This window comes from Anarhichas minor, unplaced genomic scaffold (assembly GCF_050575085.1).
Source record: "Anarhichas minor isolate MPS153535 unplaced genomic scaffold, ASM5057508v1 ptg000074l, whole genome shotgun sequence".
Taxonomy (NCBI): domain Eukaryota; kingdom Metazoa; phylum Chordata; class Actinopteri; order Perciformes; family Anarhichadidae; genus Anarhichas; species Anarhichas minor.
The window spans coordinates 7,259,221-7,276,388 of NW_027466520.1; the positions used below are offsets into that span (position 1 = coordinate 7,259,221).

The 17,168-nt window shown below is 42.7% G+C and overlaps 2 protein-coding genes across 9 annotated transcripts; both read right to left on the bottom strand.

The window, feature by feature from the left end:
- Positions 1 to 270: 270 nt before the first annotated feature.
- Positions 271 to 5,460, bottom strand: zdhhc23b (zDHHC palmitoyltransferase 23b). 7 transcript variants are annotated; one of them, XM_076080923.1, is made up of 7 exons: positions 5,221 to 5,460; positions 4,625 to 4,690; positions 4,183 to 4,337; positions 2,770 to 3,459; positions 2,186 to 2,353; positions 1,217 to 1,486; positions 271 to 838 (listed from the first exon to the last, which is right to left on the bottom strand). In XM_076080923.1, exons 3-7 carry the CDS (start codon positions 4,317 to 4,319, stop codon positions 793 to 795), a joined length of 1,311 nt encoding a protein of 436 aa, XP_075937038.1. In that variant the 5' UTR covers positions 4,320 to 4,337; positions 4,625 to 4,690; positions 5,221 to 5,460; the 3' UTR covers positions 271 to 792. The 7 variants fall into 7 exon arrangements, with proteins under 7 accessions (XP_075937038.1, XP_075937039.1, XP_075937037.1 ...); XM_076080924.1 differs by having other exon boundaries at positions 4,619 to 4,690; XM_076080922.1 differs by having other exon boundaries at positions 4,603 to 4,690.
- Positions 5,461 to 6,761: 1,301 nt separating this feature from the next.
- On the bottom strand, positions 6,762 to 17,129 carry gramd1c (GRAM domain containing 1c). 2 transcript variants are annotated; one of them, XM_076080308.1, is made up of 17 exons: positions 16,222 to 17,129; positions 15,790 to 15,913; positions 14,954 to 15,054; positions 14,124 to 14,219; positions 13,958 to 14,038; positions 11,761 to 11,879; positions 11,533 to 11,680; positions 11,284 to 11,449; positions 11,058 to 11,201; positions 10,721 to 10,839; positions 10,497 to 10,639; positions 10,310 to 10,413; positions 9,630 to 9,800; positions 8,987 to 9,053; positions 8,659 to 8,778; positions 8,126 to 8,231; positions 6,762 to 7,845 (listed from the first exon to the last, which is right to left on the bottom strand). In XM_076080308.1, exons 1-17 carry the CDS (start codon positions 16,357 to 16,359, stop codon positions 7,774 to 7,776), a joined length of 2,019 nt encoding a protein of 672 aa, XP_075936423.1. In that variant the 5' UTR covers positions 16,360 to 17,129; the 3' UTR covers positions 6,762 to 7,773. The 2 variants fall into 2 exon arrangements, 1 of the variants encoding a protein (XP_075936423.1); XR_012949401.1 differs by lacking the exons at positions 6,762 to 7,845; positions 8,987 to 9,053 and having other exon boundaries at positions 8,207 to 8,231.
- Positions 17,130 to 17,168: the final 39 nt, after the last annotated feature.

Consider the following 17,168-nt stretch of genomic DNA (forward strand, 5'->3'; position numbering starts at 1 on the left):
ACTTGCTCTGTTCCCGTCTGTCCCTCCATCTGCCTGCACTTCAGACGGGTGCTGCGGCGATGTTTGCTGGCCTGGAGGCAGCTTCCCTGTCTGCTGCGCAAGGAACGAGTGAGGGAGGAGCGGCGGGAGAAGCTGGGAAGGAGAGTGGCCGAGGTTCTGCCAGATTTCTGCTCTCATCCACTGTAAAGCCTCTGGGAGAAACTCCACACTCATACAAACATCTCAAACACTCTCGGGGACACGCATACAAACACAATGAATACACATGCGCATACCTCATTAATTTATTAAAAATAAATTACAATTTTATTCAAACACAACTGGACCGATACAACTTTCAATCCCTTTGAAATCGCTTTAATAAAAGCAGCGATAGTGGAAAACACTGGAAAACTTCTCAAGGTGACATTAATGTGTACTGGTTTATTTGCTTTTAATTAATTCAGCAATCCGTTTGAACCAGCGAAAAGACGATAAAAGTAACTACTAATATATTCATGGCTATCCGATCATTACGCGAAATGCAACCACAAACTGCAGAAATTTAATTGCCCGATTATGTGGCTTGTGCTGAGATGTTTCATTCATAGGTGATACATAATCCATGACGCTCACAAAGTCAAGTTAGGTGCCCTCCTTTGTGAACACTGCAGGTAAGTGTTTGTGGAGGACAAAGTGTGCTGAGAGACCCACTTTGAAAAGGTGTTCAGCCCATGTTTTGTGCGTCATTGAGGAGTCATGTTGTCGCTGGCGCCGTGCTCAGAGAAAATATCCTCACGAGGACCAGAGCAATTATTCACTCTCACATTTTTCTTGTTTGCCGACTCCCAGCAAGGCACTAGAATGTAGAGGAGACATAAAGACAATGTTCAAATCCAGAGAAGGCAGTCAGTGTGAAGGATACGGTGATATTTGTTTGGCAGAGACACTAGTGACACGTGGAAAGAGATTCACGGTCAGTGTGAGTGGGTACAGCTGCATAGAGGAGATGTCGTGGGTGACATTATTGGAAGTGAATGTGTCTTATTGTAGTTTTTATTGCTATGTGTCCAAAAATCAATAACTGTAACCCAGCGATAAAAGTAATTTGCGGCAAGCAGAGGAGGCAATTGGAGTGAAAAGAGCCATGCTGCCATCCAGAGGACATGAACAAGTACAGCAACCATTAGCTCCAAACTCGTGTTTTAAAATCAGGGTTGGGGAATCGGTCTCTTACACGAGGTCTGCTGGGACGGGAGAGGGCGGATTCAGTTTTCCTCCCATGGTCATGAACTCTGCCCAGTTGCAACGGAAACCTCGAGAGTAGACGCCAGTGTCCACGACGAGCCCCCAGTAGGAGCTGCGAGCGGTTTTGTCTCTCAGGGCCATGCGTGCCTCGCGCTCGGTTACGTTGTAGCTGACGTTGATGACCTGCACCATCAGCAGGTGGAGCAGCCCACAGGTCACAATACTGCTGTACCAGGCACAGGTGAAGCAAAGTGCAGCGCTGAAACACAGACAGTGAGAAAAGTTCGTAAATGGAAAATACTCTTGTCAGCAGTCTAATAGTTTGAGTATTACAAACGTACTGTAATTTGTTGATTAACTTTTACTGGTATCGATGACCCTACAGAGAAATACATTTTTCTTCTTTAACTTTCGCTTGATCTGGTTTGTATGTCATGGTTGACTGTTTAGCTGATTTAGACAATTTGGATGCAACTCAAGATTTCAGAATGAGACAAAGCAAGACCCACAATAACAGATCAAGTGAAGGGTAAAGTTTTACTTCTCTGTAGGGTCCTTTTCATAATGTTGACAGACACTTATAATAACGATCTGAGCCTGTCAGTTGCAAAAACAAGCATTTCTTGTAGGCTGCAATGCCTCAAGCGTTTACATTGCAGCCTGCAGCGTTTTCCCTCAATACTGGACCGATTTAAAAAAAATGTGTCCCCATTGTCGTTCATATCATCATCATTTAGACACAAAAGCATTGGACAATCAAAAACTTTTAATAATATTTTAATTTTATTCTCTTTAAATTTGAAAGCATCTTATTTTCTGAGAACAATAACAATGAATGGGGTCAAAGAAACACATTGACACACCAATTTGTCTATTTTTAAAAGGTAAGGTTAAGGTACTATAATGTTAAAGTTATCCAGCCCAGAGTGTACCAATTGTGTGTCTAGGCGCTCAGTACCTGTACTGGTCGTAGACCCCCGGGCAGTAGAGCAGGGCGGTGAAGAGGAGTTGGTCAGGACACACACTCTGCAGCACCAGGCTGATCCCGTACAGAGACGTCAACAGGAAGAAGACGAGCGTAAGCAGGAAGCTGCGGTGATTGGTCTGCCCCACACAGCTGTTTATCCTACCCGAGCACCGACGGAGGGGGACGCACAGACACACACAAAACATCGTACTGAGACCCCAGGGTTACACGACACTACACACATGCAGGACCACACAAACTGTTCACTTGCAGCTGTGAATAATAGGAGTGCGTGATGCTGGCTCGACACAACATACAAATACGGTTAAAAAAGACACAGCAGGTGTAAACGGGACAAACACCGAGTCTGAGCTGATTACCTAACCTGGGAAAGAAAGACAGTCACTTAAGGTCATTGTTTTGACAATTAAAAAGGACTTTTTTTTTTGATTTATTGAATAGTTTGTGTCGAAAACACGAGAAGATGACGAACAACTTCGGTGTTAGAGATGTGAGACAAAGTGGAAGGAACAGTGATGACAGGCCGAGTGAGAGGCATTTTTATTGGCACCCACCAGACGCAGTGGTGGTCGAGACGCAGCACGCAGACGCCACAGATCCGACAATGTCCCGCCCTCGGGGGCCGCACCACCCTGCACACCGGACACCAGTTCCTTCGGCCGCCTTCCTGCAGCTCCGCCCCCGCATGCTCCGACGATCCCGCCCGGTTGGCCACGGTCATGGTCACATCCTGCCTCCCCCCGTTGACGGCAGGGTCTCTGTCTGCCAGAGGGCTGTAATACGTCACCGTGCTGTGGACGGACTCTTGGTTTGGCCGCACAACGCCAGGTTCTCTCTTGCTGTGGACAAGGGCCACCAGGGTGAGTGTGACCCCGACAGTTACCACCGCCAGCTGGACCAGACCAATATCCCCTTTGGGAAGCACCTCAGTGATGAACAAGTAGTACATGTACGCCAGGGAGAAGAGGGCCAGGCTGAGGAAGAACAGTGTCTGTCCCTTCTTGCGGTGGGTGAAATAGTAGTACCACAGCACCAGGCCGGGCAGAGCTGTCAGAACCACCATGCCGAGCAGGAAGTGGAGAGCAGCGACGTGCAGAAGGACCGGCAGCAGAATGAGAGGAGGGATGATGGACAGTTCCACTTTTCGGGCTCCACCCCACAGCCAGGGCACACGGATCCGGTCTGTGAAAACTGCAGTCACATGTGACAGGGATTCCGGTTTCTGAGGCTCCCTCTTCATAAACCTGAAAGAGTAACAGATCAGAAGTGTTTTAAGTTAGTTTGGGTTTTCCACCTCCAATGAAAAGCAGAGCACTCCTCAAGAGAGTCTGTCAGACGGTCTGTAGGGAATACTACCAAATCAGAAGAGTGCAGAGCATAACCCACAGCAGACAGGCAGATATTTTCTTAAAACATCATGACTTTATTCTGAACTATTCAATGAACACAGATATGTGGAATATCTGTGATTTGAATGTGCAGAACGTTTTACAAATCAGCAGAAATTGTTATTAAATAAAAACATTCAAAAAAAGTTTTGTGTACTCTTGTGTACTGTGAATAAATACTTCACTAATAATAATAATAATAATAATAATAATACTAATTCATGAGTTAATCAAGGTAATTCATCAAACAAGAAGCTATGCCAGGGGCTTAACATCAGCATACTAACATACACACAATGACAACACAGCTAACCATGTTAACCATCCTATTTTGGCATGTTTGCCTGCTAATGTTAAGTTGATCCCCAGAGTTATTATAATTCATCCTGCGGGAACATCAATGTCTGCACATAAAACTTTGATCGGTTGTTGGTGCTGGAGGAAAAGTCTGAGAATCCCCACAGCAGGTTGAATTCATCCTCTGGGGACCATGAATGCACACAATTCATTTAGCTGGACACCAAAACAACTTTAAGGTGATTTTTCTCAGTCCTACACTGACTTGAGTTTACCGCTCACCTGTCACAGGCGTCATCCAGGTCCTCACAGTCACAGCAGCAGGCTCCCACATGGCTGCGCTCTCCGAGTCTGTTCATGTACTCGCAGCAGCACAACCTCTCCTCCTCCTCCAGCACCTTGTTGGCTCGCTTCTTCATGATGGACAGCCTTACAGCCTATTCGATTATATATATAAAAAAAAAAGTGCATTAGAACCATTAACATTTATGTTACGGATAAAACGATATTCAGAAAAGTGGCAGATGAGAGGCAGGAAGGGAAAGACAAGAACTGTAAATACAGTAAAATCCCATTTTGCTGGAATGCCCTCTGCACACAGCAGCTTAACAGCTATTTGTATGCGTTTTAGATGTTGGAGTGGTTCCAAACAGATTTCGACCACGCCACACTGCAAAGCAGACCCTGCTCATTTGACCCTACCCGGTCCACCTCCTACCCTCACATCTGTCCCACATCTGTCGGGCTTTAATGACTTGCAGGAACTGAACGGTCCCACCACTGCAGCAGCCTGCTGATTTATAGAGACACAGCACAGATGGATTTGGGCTGAGGTGAGGCAGTGGAAGCATTTATAACAATCACAAGGTCTTCAGTGCCCCCTCCATCACAGAGGGCAAGACTAGTGAACCAGTAAATGGGATTAAGTTTCTTCTATCAACATGACTGCTCTAATTACAGCCTCTGCAACTTGTGTCTTGATTAAAAGTGACATTCATTTACAAACACTAAAAAACGTTCTTGAACATCTTGAAGGGGTCGAGCTGACGGATGCATGTTAGTCATTGTATGTGCAGATTACAGTTCACCCATGTACTTCGTTTTTCTTACACTAAACATTTTCTGGAGTTTAACGCTTATTCAACGTCTCATGACAGCTCGGTTAATCGACCACCACCGGTCACAGTTGACCCAGATGTCCTCTCGTCATACACGTCCACCAGCACCGTATAAAGACAGATCCAAACCGCGGTCTCATTCGAGGTTTAAATGTGGAGCCAAAGACGCACAACAAACGCTAGAAACGCAGCCGTAACGTACCTGAACACAGAGCTGCTACATGCCGAAGCTTTCGAGTCGCGTTAAATATCGACTCAGGCTGTTTCCTCCTGGCACCGGATGACGTAACCGGTGTTTCTCGGAGCTACATGAAGCCCGGTGTGCTGCGGAAGTCTGCAGAATAACAGCAGATGAACCAGTCCGGGTTCAAGTGTCCGGGGTCGACAGGGATCTTGTCCGGGTTAGGGATCGCTGCTGTTGAGAGACGTCCTGTGGCTCTGCCCCCAAAACAGTTTCCCTCCTGACGTCACACGAGCACTAAGGTCCCCGCCCATGGCCCGGTTATACTCCCGGTTATAGTCCCGGTTATAGTCCCACACCTACAGCCACCATCGTCTGAGATCATTTTAACCAACTACAGTTCAGAGTCTAACCGTGCAAAAAAACGAAATGTCATAAAGTTAAGTTAATTCTGGGAATAGGTGGGTCCTAGTATTTTCTTAACACAAAAAATGTGCAGTAAGAGCATCTTATATATATATTTAAAACTATATCGTTGTAATTGATGCACATATTCTTACTGCACTCTATGTCCCTCATGTGTTGAGATAAGGGATTACGACTCAATTATAGACTAAAATGACTTGATAAGACCGAGATTTATGCAGGAAACAAATGCATCACAATTTAAAAGGTGCTGTGTTTTGTATGAATAAGCTAAATGTATAAAGTAATTAGCTGTAAACATAGTGGAGTAAAGAATACAATATTCTCCTCTGAAATATAGAGAATAGGCTATACAATATAATCGCCTTGAGTAAATGTAGTTACTTTGCACCATTAGCTATTGCATTAACTTTTATTAAAGTCCATACATACAGTATACAACAGTACATTTTCAATATAAACTAATTGCCACCATCAGATATAAGGACAGCCTACAGAGGCAATATGTAATTTCCTCTAGGAGTGCACAAGGACATGCTAGTGGTCAATAATTAAAGACCGTCTCAATAGTCTTGTATTACACCTGTGACAAAAGGGACAAAGACACATTTGGCTTTACTCCAATTTAGTTTTCCGCTTCTGTTCCCAGCATCATACAACTAAACAAAAACAAAAAAAGTCATTTTGGCTTAAAACAATAAATTCTAGTACTTGGTCTCGTCAGACTCGTGGTTATTTCCCTTTGTTCTGAGGCAGTTCAGCTTCTAAGAATAATTAACAGATAATTCCCAGACTATTTAATAGGCAATATATAATCATGAGCTTGTTTTTAGCCTGCAAGCTTCTCTCTGTGGTCTGATAATTGATTCATAATTTCAGTAACTTCTAAAGTGAAATGATTAAAATGATCAGCTTCTAAAATATTTATATTTGCTGTTTTTTTTAGTCTCTTATGATAGTAAACTACATCTTTGTTGGTTGGTCGAACAAAACAAGGCGCTAAAGATGTTTAGCTGCTCAGATGGACATTGTATAGAAGACGAATATAATATTAAGATATTTTTATATCAAGAAAATATGCAAAATATTTGCAGCTCTAATATGTTGTACCTTCAAAATGTTGGAACTACTCATGATTCTGGCAATAGTTTGTTTATTAATTGCAATATGGCTGAAAATGTACAAAAAAAGCAACCAATTTTAAACAAGTGGTTGCTCGCAGTCTGTTTTAAGTAAAAACATGAAAAAAGAAAAGGGTGACATCACTGTAAATATCAAACAAGGCAATTGTAGGGGCATGTCACCAACAATTGATTTAAAAACAATACAACAGTGTTCATGTCAATTTGGAAATCACAGAGCAAACTTGCATCTAGTGTTGACAGTGTAAGAGCGAAGTGATGAGGTAACCTGAGATAATCCCACTGCCCACACACCTGGTTTAATCTAAAATTAAACCAATATATTATACTTGGTTCACAGTGTAGAACAAGAAAGGGAAAAAATAAAGTTCCTAAAAACTGGAAAATCAAATATGTATATGTGGTGCGAAACAAAAACAAAAAAAACCCACCGTCAGCAGTACCTTCTGTTCACCAGATTTGGCTCACATACAGTATTATAAAAACACATCTACGAGGTACTTGTGCAAAAATTAAAATGTGCAAAAAAGTACATAAAGAAAATAGTTTAAAATAATATTGATTCACATCTCCAGAATAAAACAAAAATAAAAGCTTTTTCTAATAGTTCATTTGGTGTGGCACGATCATCAGCACATAGCAAGGCGTTTTGCCATGCCACTATTTAAGGAAAGAGTAAAAAAGACGCCAGCCGAGGGAGCTGAAAATAGCACCCTACAGAAACCCTAACCCTACTGCTCCATGTACCACTGATGCAACGCTGTCCTCGCAGCAGTCAGTCCACAGCTTTAAAAACATCCTGGCACCCGACGCCGCGCCACAGGCTTTGGGACCGGTAACCTCTGGCAACAAAAGACACGTCAGTGGTCTGGGGATGCCTACATGGCAACGTCACTGGATACCAGAGACTTCCTCAGAGGCAGTTCACTACTGCAGTCCTTTTTATTTATTTTTCCCCCTCCACAGGGTCGTGGACAAGCATTCTGCAGTCTCCAGGTGAAGAGCATCACTGTGGTGCCGCTGCTGTGCGATTGGCCAAAGCAAAGGTTTGCTGGAGCATCACCAGAGAGCTGCGGAGCTGTGAGGAGAAGAGGAACAACTGACTCAGCAGCTTTAGGTTTTTTTTTTTTTTTAAAGGCGTTAAAAGACAGCTATGAATTTATGAGATGGACTCCTGCTGGTTGTAAAATAGAAAATGACAGCTGCATGCCTCTGCTTTCTGTCTATGAGATAAAAGAGTCAAAAGACCATAATGAACTGCCCTATTTTGCACAAAGCAGAGCAGAATATCCATAATCATGTCCACATCGGAGCGACAGTTGCTTTTACTTATGCATTACATTCCCAGCTTGTCCTACCTGTTGTAAAAGGTTGATGGAGTCCTGCAGTACATTTTTTAGCAGCTGCGCATCCTCTCTGGTCCGATACTCTGGTCCCTGTTTGGGCCCATATTCAGCGGCCAAGCTGCCAAACAACAGAAAGTAAAAGTGATTATTCTTATGTGCAAAATAGGATATTCCCATTTGCTAGATAAAAGGCAGCAGAAGATAAAAACAGAGGCAGTAACAACGTGATGGACATGCAAGAAGAGGGCAAAGAGTGGAGGAGCACAGAGGCGAGACAGTGTCATTTACATAACCACAGTTACTGAGGCTGATAAACAGACAGTTTCAACATTGTGACTCATTAAAGCAAGAGCTCTCTTGTATGCGGGCTGCTTAAAAAAACAAAAAAAAGTGGCAGGAGACTAACCCCTTCTCCCCCTCCACCCACACCAAGACTTCTGCTTTCTGAGTGAGCATGGCAACTACTGATATACAGTAGTTACTGTCTAATGCGGGGCAACCCAAAGAAAAATGCATTTTGCAAAAGGAACAGAAAGTTATCTGACCTGGCCTCACTCCTGTCCCTCAGCCGATGCTTTGTGCTCAGGTACATGCGTTGGGCTATGTCCTCCATCGCCCACAACTTAAAAAACAGACCCAGATTCATCACCACCAGAATCAGCAAGCTGAAAGAGACAGAAAGCATTAAAAGAGTTTAATCTGACCACTTAGACTAGAGAGACAAATGTTTGAAGGAAGCATGCAAACACCAGAAATGACCGCACACAACCTTTAGAATATTGACCATCTTTACAAACCAGGACAGTCCGTCTCTTTGGACAGCACAGAATACACAATACAACCCTCATTGTTGTTTCCAGGTTGTTAACTTACATCAAACTCATGCCAGCCACTATGGTCGTAGTGTTCCATTTGTGCAGGTTGTTCATTTCTATGGGGCCTGAAATGCATATTTTACTTCAGTCAGATGAAGAAAATTTGCTCCGAGTTTTACAATGTATATTCAAACACTTTTGGCATCACTAACTACTAAAAACGATTTGAACAATTAAGTAAATGGTTGGAATCTCAACCAAGCAGCCTTGTAGGTATAGTTCAACATTTTAGTTAAAAATGTGCGTAGAAAACATTGATGAGATGATCGATACACTCTTATCTTTTCATTAAAAATGAAGCTGGAACAAAGAGTTCAGGAGCTTATCATAAAGACTTGAAGCAGTCTATTCAAAATCCAAAGGATTAAAAACAACACATCAATTTATGTCCTTATTTTGCTGAACTATTTCTTGGCGGGACACAGACTTCCTGCCAGCCTCATGGAGACTCCAGAAAGTCAGTATTTTGTGCACATAAACCCCCTGTGAAGCCACAACCTGTCTTTATACAAACAATATATCATTAGCGTTAGTGAGCTCCTGGCTCAAAATTAAAGAGGACAAATATAGGAGTGGTATCGGTCTTCTCAGCAAAACCTATTCCTTTAAAAGGCATTAAATACAGTATGCGTGTCATTTACCCATGTTGCGCTCTCTGTGCTGTTCAGGGTCTTGTCTGTACTGCTTGTTGGGCTTCATGTGCTCGGGCAGAGTCCGGCTATAAGTGCGCCTCCTCCTCCGAAGCCCACCCGTCTTAACAGAGTCGCCACCTCCTTGATTTATCTCTGCTTCCTCCTCCTGCAGTTCTGCCTCTGTACAGGGTCAAATATAGGGCAGAAGTTAGCGGGGTTAAAGTGGGTGGGTAATGTATTACAGAAACATATTTTTAAATATTTGTTGTAATTCTCTTTACATCCCGACAGCAATCAATAAATCAAATGCTTTGACAAATTAAAAAAAAAAAAAAAATAAATAAATAAATAAAAATTAAATTAAAAATAAAAAACGGTATCTGTGGCTGTTGCAGGACTGAAATAATCTGGAAACATACTAATAAGCAAGTAAAAAACAAAAAAATGTAGATAGTTCATGAAGGTTTCCTGCTCAAGCTCAGTGCACTTAAAATGGCAGATGCAGGTCAGATCGACCATTATATTCCTTTACTCCTTACATGCAAATGCAGCTGTAAAATAATTCACTGCTGACGTGCGTTGGTGGAAACATTCATATCAGATAAGAGATAAAATAAAACACGAGCTAAGGAAAGTAGACAGGGAAGCTCACTCTTCCGCCTGCTGGCCGGACACGGCTTTCTACTTACCCAGCTGTCGGAAATTTTCTTCAATGCCGCTCCAGGAGTTTTTGGTGATGAAAGACTTGACCAGGCCCCACGGCTGCTTCTTGTATTTCACGTCGGTATAAACCCTGGCAGCACAACAGACAAAATAAATGGCAGTCACTTAAGAAACAAAAAAGTCCAAAGTTATGAGATAATCATAAAACCTTACCTTAGTCGACACTTCCGCTTTGAGTTACTTATGATGTCGTACCGATTTTGAATGTAGAAGTAATCGTGATAGGGAACGTCATGAGTGTACACCTCGGAGTCCACCAGGTAATACTGACCATCCCTGTATTCTTTGTACAGCGTCTGAGAGATAATTGGAGTACAAATACATGATCATTCATCCATTCAGGCGCGCACGGACCACTGACACGGATGGAAACACACCTGGTTCTCCGTAGCGGTGGAGAACTTGCCAATCAGAGGGTTGCTGATGGTTACTGTGTAGTTCAGATTCCTCTTCATGTTTCCTGAGGCGTCTTTTTGCCAAGCAGTAAAGCTGTAGTCTGGTAACACGAAAGGACAATTTGAATATGACGCGGGAAACTTTTCTAAGCCAGAACTGGTTTCAGGAATGGCTTAAAATAATAGTATTAATCTATTTAGCAGGGATCATACAGATAAACATTGTAACCAACAGATAAGCAATGCAGCAGTGAATAAAGGGCACCCCCCCTCCCCGGTTATGGCTTTAAATTTAGATTAAAAACAGTTCAACACTTACTGGTCGTCTTCCTGATGTTCAAGAACCTGCGGGTGAAGCTGGAGTCGCTGAAGAGCAAGTCAAACATCTTGTTGGCGCTGATGTGGAACACCTTGTTCAGATAGAGTCGACCCTGCACCTGGGACAAACCCACTCGCTCCTCCACTGATGAAGCAAAACGTTAAAATATTAAAACCACAAAAAGTACAACACGTGAGCTCAGGCATCCTCCAGGGCCTCTCCTTACCGTCCTCGATGCTTTCTGAACCGCTCTGCTCGGACACGTCGTCGTTCTCGTTGGCGTTGAGGTCGAGAGAGAGCGAGGATGGTTTGGAAGCCCGCTCTGGGGCGAAGCGGTCCAGCGAGGGCGCAGGGCTGCGCCGCTGAGACGGGCTGCCGCGAGGGTCATCCTTCTGGAGGGTGATGCAAACCAGTGAGGTGGGAAAAGATTTTAAAGACATGCACAGACCACGCAATGAAGGACAAAAATGAATACCGTGTTGGGAGAGTTCTGCGAGTAAGGCAAGTCCTCCCCCTGAAGAGTGGAGGTGTCTGAAGGCCCATGCTCCATCCCAGCGAGGCGGAGGGAAGAAGGGCGTTCAAGCCTCCCCGGACCATCGTCACCACTAGGCCTCACCATCAGGCTGTAGACAGACGGGTGGAGTCAAATCACAGCACATTTAGATTGTGTGCGAGGATGGGCGTGCAGGTGGGAGTGCGTTACCTGGTCTGCATGCTCGATTCTGCTGATAACTGTAAGCTCTCCATCTCCTCATGGCTCAGGCCGAGGTCATTCCCATAATGCTGTTTGACCATCTGCCACAACTCCAAACTGGTCAGAGGCTAAAGGTCAGGGGAAAGGGAGGACACAAAGTCATGGAAACATAAACCAAATAGTCTTGTTTGGAGACCAGCTCCATATATCTTCCTCTTGCACAATAAGGACTCTGCTTTGGCAGGAATCCATAATATGCGCAACAAACTTAGCCGAAAGTCGACTCAGAGTTTGTTAAAGGTAACCTGGAAACGTTTAGTCTCCACACAGTATCATTTACAGTCCAACTCCATGGGTGACAAGCAAACTATAGCTACACACCTTATTGTCTCTTCTGGCCGTCGGGATATTAATCTTACATGTTTGTGTTGACAACTAAGAAGCTCAATCTCACAAAAACAAGAGGAGCTGTATAGCGACAGCGTGATAAAAAAAAAGCAGTCCGTATTGTTGTAGACCCGTTTAACCCTAAAGGAAATAAACACGGTTGTTTTGTTTGCCATATGGGACCACAAACGGTGTTCCAGCGCATCTAAACGGAGATGAAGTTAAATATTCACCAACACGGACTTTACTTACTTGTCAGACGACATGATCCCCGCAGCAGTGAGTTTCAACTGTCAGTCAGGCAGCGATCTATAACCTGAGCGCACATTCAGGAAGTCCTGAGTTCAGAGGCGTAAAGACGCGCCGCCCAGATTTACACTGCGATAGTAAAAAAGGTAAATAAAAGCTTGCGCTACCGGTCGAAAGTCCGGTTTATCGACGGTTCAGACAAACTCTTTTGTTTTTATGTGATTCTGATAATGGTTTCAGCTCCGACACGAGCGTAGTGTGCGGTTAAAGGCAGCATGTAAATCAGCCCCCGTCGCTACACCTGAGAGGTCAATGAACTCTTGACGGAGATGTTTTCATACAGGTGTTTGTTCTCCAGATCCCAGCAGACTCGCACCCCCTTGGGTAGGCTGCCATAGCGCCTGTCATTGCTACATAGTGTATCCTCTTAAAAACAAGTTATTGTAATGCATGCATCATTTTAAATATCATCTGTAATCTTTATGTTTACCTTTGTTTTTCCAGGATAGTCCTATTGAGATTTAATATCTCCTAATTCTCCAAATAAGGATGGCTGAGCTGGTCGTTTCATTTTTGACTACATCTGTGACAAACTGGAGGTAAATAGTTCCAGTATAAGAGCATAATATATAACATCAATGCCGCTTTGACTGATTCCACACATCAAATGACACTCAACTCATTTTAAAGTTTTAATCTTTAAGATTTCTATGAAATCAAACCCTGTTGATACTTTTTTTGGTTGCAATGACAATTGCCGTGCAATGCATTCGTATCAGTTTCTCTCTAAATCATTAGTTTTCATTGTTAGTGGCAGAGTCTGCCATTTCCAGACTGTAATGCAATTCAACTGCCTGTGGTGCTTAAAATTGCCATTGTATTGTCCTAAGTTTACAGCAATCACTTCAACAGAGGCCTCAAACATATTTAAGTGTTTCAAATTCAACTCACGAGCAAACAACAACTTTTAAAGACATTTTAAACTGTTTACAGTGTTTGCGCCTGCAGTTGTCAAACTAGAAAAAAATATGTTATTATATTTCTTTTACTGGACAAAGAGTTAGGTGGACTCAAATAAGGTGACTGAGCTGTAGTGGGTTTATATTTACTAGATTCTTGACATACATGTAGGTAAATTATTCCAAACACAGCACCTCAGTATGTGGAACAATTAAGCGTGTGTCTGTTGGACTCCAGCGCAAACCCTGCTGTGCTGCAGATCTTTACCCTACATGCAATAGCAGAGTGGCAGTGATAACCTCAAAGGAAGACAGGGCAGTATGATACGCACTCTGGACTGATTAGATAAGTGCTGCAAAATGGGGTAAAGTCACAGAGCTGCTGGTGATCGGAGAGGCATTTAGCCACAGCAGTCCAGTTACTGTACAACAGCAAAGTCTGTGTGTCGACATTGTTTGTTATACATGTGACTGAGGTATGAAAGAGGGACTATTGTTGAGCCTGCATGAACAGGGGTTACTCCCACATGGAGAATGATCATTAGACTGATGAGTGTCTGCAGTTAGGAGACTGTATGAGGTAACAGCAGGTAAGTGGGGGAAGAGCATACCTTGTCCAACAGCATGTTTTGCCACATGCGGAAAACACCCTGGTAACTTTTCTCTCTTGCCGTGAAGGATGTGAAGAAGAACTGCAGGTGAAGATATAAAGAGATATAAAGTAATTGATTATGTGTTAATCAAATGTGACATAAACTCTGCTATCTTCAAACACACCTTCTCTGTGCTTGTGCAGATCTGGATGGCATTGGGAATCAGACGAGCCGTTTTCTCTCTGGTCATAGTCACGATGTCTTTAAGAGTCAGTATAATCTGTAGGAAAAAGGTGAGTAGTTAGTACGCACATTGCTTATCAAAAAATTATATAATGAAAAAATTCAACCCTTGGATACCAATGTTGTGATCTGCATCCTCCTTCACTCAGGAGTCAAATTGTGATGACATCTGAGAATGACTTTTAGCAACTCCCAAGGAGAGGCTTGAACTTACTGCTCACAGCAGAAATGTTGCATTATCATATGATCGACTCCCGCAAGTGTTGCAATTAATGTATCTTACTTGCTGTTGTAGCTTGGTTTTTCATCTGTTGCACGTGATTGCAAACTAGAATTTCTTGCCATTTGTATTTGAGGAACTGAAAACTAAATTCTGATATGCATGGTGTGTACTTTGTATTGCTGAAAACATTAAAAATGTACATTTCTCTATATTTTTTGCATCATCTCTTGGGAATAACAAAAATATAAAAAATACAACAAAAAAAAATAAATACTATAACCGTTTTAATCAAGTGTTTTCGGGTGGAGTTTTTAAAATCCTGCACACTGTATTTAAAAAAAAAGGCAGTGAGCAGTTTGAAAATAGTTAATCATTGTTAAAATGTACATTAAAGAAGAATGCAAATAGTTAGCTATATGATAATATAATCCTCCACATATTCGGTTTCTTTGTCCACACATTTGCGGTTCCATTGATGTGAGCACAATGTGCTTCCAGACTGTACAACCTCCCCCCTTTCCCTCGGTCCTCATCCACTCTCCAATTACCTTCGTACCCCGAAACACATTGCTGTAGAAACAGATCCAGTTCTCTGCGAGGTAGAGGCGTCCCTGAAGGAGGATGTCCCGCTGGAGGGCACACGGGTAGTCTGGGGAAAAGTATATATAGGGCTGCTGAAGTCATCCATACAAATGACTGCCTGAGGTGACACACTACATCTATAAAACAGACCACTGTAATAAGATGGTGTGGGATTTACCTTCTTACACTTTAGATAATAACATGTAACCATTTATATTTCAGTTAAGATCAATTTAAATTCAAAGTCTAGTCACCATAGCCTTGTGGTTTCCAGATGCTCCTGTGTCATGCTCGAGTTAGAGGGTCACATGTCTATTCTATTACATCATTTTCCATTTAATGCAACAGTGTGGCAATAAACAAGGAACCTTATCTTCAATGAAAAAAGAAAACGCAGGTACGGAGTATGTGGTTTTATCACAGTGTGGCACAATGTTTAAAGCTGTCTTTAGATATATTTAAGTGGGGATTTAAGATAAATATAGGGTACCTGGTTAAAATATTGGCCAGTGACATTGTGATAATGTGACTGTAGGTTCTTCTTGAACCAGAAACCACAAATGCTCACATTGTAAGGATTCGTCTAAATACTTTTTCCAGAGCCATTTCCACTTTAGAAAACAAAACAAGGACTATTTTGGCTTTTTATGACCTTAAAATCTTTGCGCAAATTTATAAAATATGGAAAATTGAAACTATGGCTCTCGGTAAAGACTATCATCAAAAATAAATGAAAGAATAAATATCTGTATCATGGACCAACACTTCTACTCCTATGAGAAGAAGTCTTCATACAACTCACCCACTAGGAGTCTCTCTGACTCCGGCAGTTCTTTGAACAACTTCTTAAATTCATCCAACCTCTGTTTGTATGTCGGCAGAGGAGTTTGAGGTACTGCGAGACACTGTCCCTGAGGGTCGGAGCTCTGGTGGAGGAGATATGAACATTAGTTCTTTCTTTGTACACACAAAAACAAGAACAAGTGATAAGTTATAATTCTGGCCAGAGGTTAAAGGAGGAAGACAGACAGACATCATCTCCTGTGAGTTTGAGCAGATGATAAACAGCATTGTGAGCCTTTTGGGCTTTGCGTCCAAGAGACAACAGCAATCCCACTTGTGTGAGGTGAAACATGGTGTCATGACTCTGAGCCACAAGAGAGCAGTTAAATGTTTCCATGCCATAGTTTGCAGTAGCTTTGTGTTAACTGGGACAGTGTTGTGGTTTTTTTACCTGTTCTTCATCAGAGCTCCACTTGACATCCACCATGGATGTCGACTCATCTGTAATATCATCACTGACCACTCCTGGCGGGTTGGATACCTGGTCCATCTCTGCTGCGTTGCTTAAATAAATAAATTTAAAAAACATGTGCTCTGTGAAACTTCTTCAGCCCTGCTACTAGATTGATGACAACACATTTCAATCCCTCCAGCAGTGCCATAAGGAGAGAGAAAAAGATAACGTATGGGTCTGTGAGAGTTTAACTCAAACATGATCTGAGCCTCGGCGGTAAATGTTATGGAACAAGGATACCCAGCACCACAGTGGAAGTCATAATCACTGCAACAGAACTGGTTTGACTAGGAGGGTTAAATGGAGGCAGAAGTGAAATCCTGCCAAAGAACAGAAACCTTTATGCACTTATAACTCATGTGATATATGGAAAAAATATCTTTAAGAGAACGGATATATGTCACAAAGTTAAAAACATTTATACAAATTTAAAGAAACTTTCCAACATCTTAAAACACTCCCAAACTCTTTGTGTGTGCTGTCAGATTGTGCCGGCTGATTGGAGCTATCATAACTATCTACGAGAAGTCTTATCTAACAAAACACACATGATAAAAGCGTACCTACTACTTTTACGCACAGCGCCATGAGCACCCGGGCGAGCTGAACCTCCAACATGTCTCTGCACGCGGGTTACCGACCTCAGACTAAACTGTTGTTGTTGTCACTTACCCGGCACGGAGTGGACCCTGGATTTCTGTTCTCTCCGAGTGCGACCGAGTTAAAAAATAATTAATTAAAAAGTCAAGGATAAGCCAGTTTGTCTCCCACACAGTTTTGGAGCACTTCTGATGCGCTGTGCTCGTGCGCCTTGTTGCATGTGCACCTCATCTGCTCAGAGGAACATACTTAATGGGAGTTGTCATCTCATCCGTGACGCTCAT

Excerpts from the sequence above, each read along its gene's own strand:
- zdhhc23b (XM_076080923.1), bottom strand. The coding sequence starts at position 4,319 with ATGAAGAAGCGAGCCAACAAGGTGCTGGAGGAGGAGGAGAGGTTGTGC. Across the intron at positions 1,487-2,185 it reads GGGGTCTACGACCAGTACAG|CGCTGCACTTTGCTTCACCT; the intron begins GTACTGAGCGCC and ends TCTGTGTTTCAG. Across the intron at positions 839-1,216 it reads CCCGTCCCAGCAGACCTCGT|TGCCTTGCTGGGAGTCGGCA; the intron begins GTAAGAGACCGA and ends TCTACATTCTAG.
- gramd1c (XM_076080308.1), bottom strand. The coding sequence starts at position 16,359 with ATGTTTTTTAAATTTATTTATTTAAGCAACGCAGCAGAGATGGACCAG. Across the intron at positions 10,414-10,496 it reads AAGCGGAAGTGTCGACTAAG|GGTTTATACCGACGTGAAAT; the intron begins GTAAGGTTTTAT and ends TTGTGCTGCCAG. Across the intron at positions 8,232-8,658 it reads AGGGACAGGAGTGAGGCCAG|CTTGGCCGCTGAATATGGGC; the intron begins GTCAGATAACTT and ends GTTGTTTGGCAG.